Here is a 7,403-nt window from a genome sequence, read left to right as displayed (position 1 = left end):
GAAGATGAGAGCAATGATGTCCTTAGAGTACTAAGATACATCACCTAGACAGGCAGAGGGCAATCCATGTCCTGGCAGATACATCAAATTTTGACAAGATTAGAGCGCTTTATAACTACTTCTTACAAGAAGCAAATTGTGTTCTATTATAGTTTAAAGTAGAACTAAAGGATTGTAAAACAAGCACATTAACAAGTCAAGCAAAATGAACTTATAGCTTCAAACAAAAATTATTGAATGCATCAAATAAAGCACATAACGCACTTAGCAAGTTCAAGAATAGTCTGACTATTGCAGATACCTTACAGAACATTGACGGTTTTCTTTCTCCATCAGCAATTAATGAGGAAAGCATTTTGTCTGCCTGAGTTGGTGGCCTTACTTGATTGGAATCTACAGTGCGTAAGCGAACCAAAAGCATGGACTCTTATTAAAAAAATTAAAAAGTTGAAAAAGAAATATAAATGGTGAAATCTGTAGTTAGAAATTAATATATTACGAGATTGTTGCATCAATAACTGCCCCTTAAGCACATCCTAATTATTCATGATGGGCAATTCCCATTGCAATCACAACAAAAAATGCATTAACTAGTTATGAATTTGCCTTTTGAGGCTTCAGAGTATTCCGAAAGAATAAAAAATATGAAGAAAAGAAAAAAATTGAAAAAAGGATGTACCTTTAATTATATAAATAGATGATGATAAGGGTATTGCTACTCTGGAAGGCAAGGCCTCACTAGAAACCGGCATCATCATCAAGGAACTAGCTTCGAATCGAGTACTAAGCAGGGGATGTGGGCAACATTAGGCCAGTCTTGTCCTTTCTCCCATTTCAACCTTGGTTTCAGCAATGGGCATTTGTAGATTATTAGTGTGGTGAGAGAGGCAGGCAGTCCCTCTTCTGGTAGGGACTGGAGTCGAGGGCAGGAGTCGATACGTAGCATTTGAATGGAGGTGAGATGTCGAAGACCTGAATAGTTCAGCACTTTCAGATTCTGAAAGGACCACAATTCGAGTGATTTAAGCGTGCAAGGCAGCAGCCAGTCCTCCTCTGGAAACGACTCTACTTCATCCTTGATACCATCAATGATCAATTCTTTGAGACCGGGGAGTTTCTCTAAACCCCACTCTCTTCGTCTACTTATGAGCTTTTCGCAATTCCAGATATGAAGACAATGTAGGCTAGAGGGCAAACCCCTATCCGGGAAGCACTCAATTTCTGGACAATTGTATAGATAGAGTAATCGAAGAGAAGGGAAGAGAGATTCCATCCGTTTTGGCAGCGACTCAAGTTTCTTGCAGTCCTGGATAATAATCCGAGCTAGATTAGGGGCTGCCAATCCTCCCTCTGGAAAAGACATTAGATCATCGCAGCCGGAGATCCATAAGGATTGCAGTGACGTCATCGCACTACTAGTAGTAGTTGTACTACTCTGATTCCCAATCCCAGGTGCAGGAGGAATTGAGAGTATCTCAATACTCTTGCAGTTTACAATTCTAAGCTGTTTTAGCATGGGAAATGAGGCGAGCCACTCGACTTTGACTTTGAGAGATTCACAAGTATCGAATTTCAAATGCTTCAAGCTCCCACCATCATCCCAGCTTGAATTTTCTAATTCCAAATTGCAACATCTCTTGTACTCAAGTGATTTAAGTGAGGGAGGTAGCAGACTTATGTGCAAGGGCGAGAGAGAGCCACAATCATCAATTATCAGTCTCTCAAGCCTGGATAATTGGTTGAGTTGTAAGGGCAAATCTTTCAAAGTTTTAAGAGCTGAAATCCTCACTTCACAAAGAGATAAGAGTTGTTGAATCTCTCCATTGAAGATACTCAATCTACCATTGGGACGCACAAGTTCACTACATCCAGATATGTCAAGTCTTTGTAGTGATGAAAGTTGTTGGGGAAATTCTCCAATGAGTTTGGGACAATCAATTATGTAGAGCTCTTCAAGTCTATTGAAGACTTTGCATTCTGGTATGTACCATCTTTCCCACTTTGGCAGCTTCTCAATTCTCAACTTTTTTAGAGATGGGAATGGTGGTTTGATTGCGCTCGTATCTCCATAAAAATCCTCCGTCAAGACTGATATGTGACTCATTCCAACAATTTCAAGTGACTGCAAGGACCTTAGCTGTCCAAGTGCAGGCAAGGAAAAGCAATATTCACAACTAGATAGATTCAAGGATTCCAAATAGCTTAATGAAGAGTTGCCTAGCCAATTTGGAAATGTTGTCCCACAATATCCGTCAATCTTAAGTTGCTTAATGCTCGAATGAGGTAGCAGTTTATCCAGCACATCCCTTGCAACTTGTGAATTGTTAGCATCACCATTCCACTTTAGAGTTAGCTTTTCAAAGTTTTTCTTGCCTTCCATGTTCGCCAGGGATGCATCCCTACCGCTAGAAACATTTTCCAAACCAGAAAGGAATAGCTTATCACGTAGCATAGGAAGCTTGCCTAACTCCTTAATCATTGAACCACTGTCCTTGCCTATGACAAAAGCAGTCAAGACTTGAAGGTTTATCAATCTACCAATTTGTGGTGGCATTTTTTTCAGTGGAGTTTCACTAATATCCAGGCACCACAAGTTAATTAACTTCCTCAGATTTGCCGGCAACTCTTCAAGTTCTTTGCACTTTGACAACAACAAGCTTTGTAGATTATACAAGGTACATACCCACTTTGGTAGCTCCTTTATTTTTGTGGAAGAGAGATCCAGAATTCGAAGTTGTTTCAAACCACTACATGAGTTTGGTAACTTCACAATATTCTCATAATGGGACAAAGATAGAACCCTTAAAGACATGAATTGGGGCAAGGTATCCTCTAAGAATTTCTTGCTTAGATGATCCATAGGATGCAAATCTTGATCCATTCTCAATGGTAAGAATGTTCTTATATTCTTAGTCTCCCTCAAGAGATTAAATTTATGAAATGTGTCAAAGTAACTAGGATGGAATGAAAAATGTCTTACACCAGATATTGTAGTATCACCTTCCTAATGATTTTCCAACCTAAGGCAATATTTCCCAAAAACAAACCTAGCCAAATCGTTGACGAGGTCATGCATAGAGAAAGAACTTTCACTTAACTGATGAAATAATGATCTCATTCTCAGTTCATGAATGCACTTCTCACCCATGTTTTCAATTCTTTTATTTTCTCCAGGGTACTCTAAAAGACCATTTGCTTGCCATAGCTGAATTATTTCCTCTTTTCTAAACTGGTAATCTTTGTGGAAAATAGCACAGTAAGCAAAGCACCTTTTAAGATGAGACGGAAGATGAATGTAGCTTAATCTCAAAGCTGGTATGGGGCCATTTTGATTATCCAGTTGAGTCCACTCTTCACTTATTAAAATCTCTTCCCACTCTTCAAGGGTTGTTCTAGAACGCAATATACCTGCAACAGTTTTCACAGCCAAAGGCAACCCTCCACACTTCTTCACAATTTTCTTTCCTATTTTTTCAAGTTCTAAATTTTGATTGTCATTTCTATTTTCAAATGTGTGCTTCTTAAATAGAAACCAGCAATCTTCGTCTGATATGAAATCCAAATGATGAATTGACTCTTCTTTACACATCATCCTTGCAACACTCAAATTTCGTGTTGTAACAATGATCTTACTTCCCTGTAGTCCACCTTTGAAAGGGATCCTTAAATTATCCCAGTGATTGTAGTTACTATTCCAAACATCATCCAGAACAAGAAGGAATTTTTTCTTAGTTAGGCCAACTTGTAGCTTCACTTGAAGGGAGAACAAGTTCTCATCTTCAACAAAAGAAATATTGAGTTCCCTTAGCAGTTCTTTTGTTATCTTGGTAGCATCATATTCTTCTGATACGCAGACCCATGCCCAGGTAGGAAAACCCACTTCCACCCTGAAATCTTTGTAAACCATTCTAGCCAAGGTGGTCTTACCAAGCCCACCCAGTCCAACTATTGGAACCACAGTGATATTGTCTCCATTTGCATCCTCAGATAGCAGCATTTCAATTATCTTCTCTTTGTCGGCATCTCTCCCAAAAATAGTAGTCTCATCAACCAGAGGGGTTTCAAATTGTTGACGTGATTGTATTCTTGATTGAACGACTTGCAAACCTAAGGGAGTAATTTGTTGTATGCATCCCTCCAGGCTTGCTACTATCGTTTCAATCTCAGGCATAATCCTCTTAAGGAATTTACTAGAAGATGTACAAGGCAGAATCCTTTCAAGGCATAATCTTTTTAAGGCACTTGTCCAAGTGTTAGTTGAGCTTTGGTACTCATTTTCCACCTTAATTCGCAGAGCTTCAGTGTTGATTTTGTCCAGTAAATCCTCTGCTTGATAAAATGTATCATGAAGCTCTTCAAGCCATTTTTTGACAGATTGGTTCCGTATTTCCTTGTTCTCTGCATCATCAAGAACTGCTCCAACAGTGAGTAAGTTTGTCTTGAGCTTCTTGAGGAGATCATCATCAGCCTCGCGATTATGAAACAAATTCAGGAATTCTGGTCTGGCCATCCTATCAAATAGCACTTGAAGGAAAGCGGAGAGGAGTGAACCTCCCACTAAGGCAGCAGCCATATCTCCAGGCGGAGGTAAAGTTGAAAAAAACTTGCACAAGGAAGCCACCAATAGAAAGAGAGAGAGAGAGCCCTGCAATAATTGACAATAGTTGGTATAGTTGGGAAAGCCAAGCTCAAAGAAAGAACGCAATGAATTTTCTGCCCACTTCCTGTGTCATTCTCTGTCCTACTATTTCCTTTTCATAGACATCATATTTTAGTTCTCTTCAAATCCAAGAACTATTAACTATGTAATACACAAAATTTAACAAACTTGAAAAGTCAAAATGCATAAAATGAGATTTTTATGAATTTTTTGCTGTATTTTTTAATTTTCTATTATATATTACTTTTTTGAAACTATTGTGTTTATTTTTTATTCAGTTAATAGTTTTTGGATCTTAAGATAACAAAAAAAGAACCAACATATGATATTTATGAAGGAGAAATAGCAATATAATAAAAAGTGGAACAAAGAATGGCGCAGGAAGTGGGGCAGAAAATCCGTTACGCCTTAATATAGTGACTTCAATCCTTCTCATTAAAGCTTCATTATTTCCATGGTAAAGATGTGACTCCCTTCTTATGTGCAAACCAAACATTCTCCTCCGTTTCCCCCTCTCCTATCCCTAAATTTAACTCTAGTATTTGATGAATATAAAATCCCGAGAGGAATAAGTATAAACATCATTCTTCTCTCTCCATAGTAAAGCTTCGCCTCATTCTTCCCTCTCAAATCCCCAAATCAGACCTTAGTATTTGATGAAAATATCATGCAACAAAGAAAAAGCAAAAAAAAAAATCACACAAGAAATTCTTTGAGAATTGTTGCTATGAGGCTTTTGATGGGAAAAGATTGGACAACTTGATGAGGGAGAATGAGAAGGTGTGCATGGAGGAAAAAAAACCCATCTTTTTCTTTTTTTTTTTTTTTGATCATGGATTAATAAAATGTAACTCTTAATTAAGAGTCCAACTACTAACATATTAGGGTATGTCAAGAGGTATTACACTTTTGAGTGTAACAGAAAACCCACATCTAACCTGGGATATTAAGTTGGCAAAAGTTTTCCCACATGCAGGATATGACTATTGACATTTTTCTTTTGGCTAATTGCTAATACATATGCATAGGATAGCATCTTGAGTCTCTATTTAAGTGGAAATAAACTTTGAAGGAAAAAAAAGGAAAACAGAAAAATCAGGGAAGCTTTTTTTTTCCCCTTCACAAAATTTTTCTTTCACAATAGAAGATGGAAGGGTATTGGTGAAACATGTAAGAACTACATTGTGAATGGTAATTTTTCCTTCTTCATCGCAATTATTATTATTATTAGTTTAACTTTGTGCAATCATGTATATATCCAATAACAATTTCGGGGGCATTGGCCCCCTATCCGGTCCCCCTGGTTTCGATATTTGAAGATTAACAAGATTGCACAACTACGGGAAATCCTAACTTTTTTTTCCCTTGAATAATCTGCTAAACAAGAGCTATTATTATTAGTAGCAGGCTAGCAGCAGCAGTATTAGCACTGTCATTGTTAGTGTTACTATTACCAATATTTTTGTTAAGTAGTTCTATTTTATTGTATAAAGCAATAATAAGAAATAGGCTTTATGGTTCAATCGCAGAAGGACTCAATGATCCATACCTCAACGATTAATCCCATAAATATATGAGAAAACATAGAAACTAATACAACGAATACAACAAGTGCAGAAAGTTAATTGTATTGATCCTCTATTATATTAAACAAATACAATTGAAATCCTATTATATTCGTTTTTTTTTTTAACTTTTGACCATACAAAATTAAAACAGGAAGATCTCAACCATGTATTCGTTTGGAAAACTCTGCCCAATTCCATTAGTATATTGGAAAAAATGCATGAAGAAAAAATAAAGTAATATCTTAATTTCTATTTCTTTCACTTCCTGTTGTTCAAAACATTAAACTTTGGTTAGCTTGGATCACCATTTTGACTTTTGAGAGAATCCTAGCCTTGTAAGATAAATTATAAAATAAATATTTTTCTAAGTTTCCTCCAAAATATTAAAGAGACTACCATGAAGAGTATATTTTTAAGATACCATTGGAAATAGAGGATACCCAATAATCGCATATTTGAAGTTTATAACTGACTAGTGATTTGGAAATGGAAATCTTTTTTAATTTTAGACCTCAAATCAATCTCCTCATAAATTCAAAATAATCCTCTTCCTAGAAACTTTATGGACATGGAATCAAAAGCTTAAGAATCAAACTTGGCTTCCATCAATTTCAACTTAGTTGATCCAAGATTTTACACTAATAAGTAGTAACATAACCATAGCATGTTAAACGTCTCAATTGAACCCCACCGGGAAGGAGGGAATTAGTAAGCAAAAGGAAATAGAAGCAAACTTGTTTGGTTATAAAAAAAAAAGTAGTAAGTAAAGGAAAATGATGTGCAGGAAAGTAGTTTTTCTATTTAGTTTTGTAAATTTTGAAAAGGAAGTGAAAATTAACAAATAAGCAGATGTATTTGGATAAGTAAATGTAAAGGGCAGAAGGAATGGATTGAATGGTTCGTGGGGAGAGAGTGCAAATGAAAAGTTCTGATTCAACCCTCTCATTTACACTATAAAAAAAAATGTAGATGTAAAGGAAAATCTGTTTATTTCTTTTTTTCCCCACGAAATTAACAACTTCAAAGACAATCATGTAAAATGAGTCAGCGCAATATTTTAATTTTGATGCCGATCATCCAACTAAAATTGTTTTGATCACCTCATTCTCAACCTCAAATCTTCAGTTGAAAATTGAAGGGAAACTGGAAATTGATTGTAAAACCCATAAACAACA

At 36.3% G+C, this 7,403-nt stretch overlaps 1 protein-coding gene across 1 annotated transcript; it reads right to left on the bottom strand.

Annotated features, from left to right (window-relative positions):
- Positions 1–757: 757 nt before the first annotated feature.
- Positions 758–4,573, bottom strand: LOC113724263 (putative disease resistance RPP13-like protein 1). The gene is made up of 2 exons (XM_027247185.2): positions 3,048–4,573; positions 758–2,954 (listed from the first exon to the last, which is right to left on the bottom strand). The coding sequence occupies exons 1-2, from the start codon at positions 4,571–4,573 to the stop codon at positions 758–760; spliced, it is 3,723 nt and encodes a 1,240-aa protein (XP_027102986.2).
- Positions 4,574–7,403: the final 2,830 nt, after the last annotated feature.

The sequence above is a fragment of the Coffea arabica genome, chromosome 2c (assembly GCF_036785885.1).
Source record: "Coffea arabica cultivar ET-39 chromosome 2c, Coffea Arabica ET-39 HiFi, whole genome shotgun sequence".
NCBI classification, from domain to species: Eukaryota; Viridiplantae; Streptophyta; class Magnoliopsida; order Gentianales; family Rubiaceae; genus Coffea; species Coffea arabica.
The sequence above is the reverse complement of the archived record's forward strand: the minus strand, read 5'-3'. Positions and strand labels throughout refer to the sequence as shown.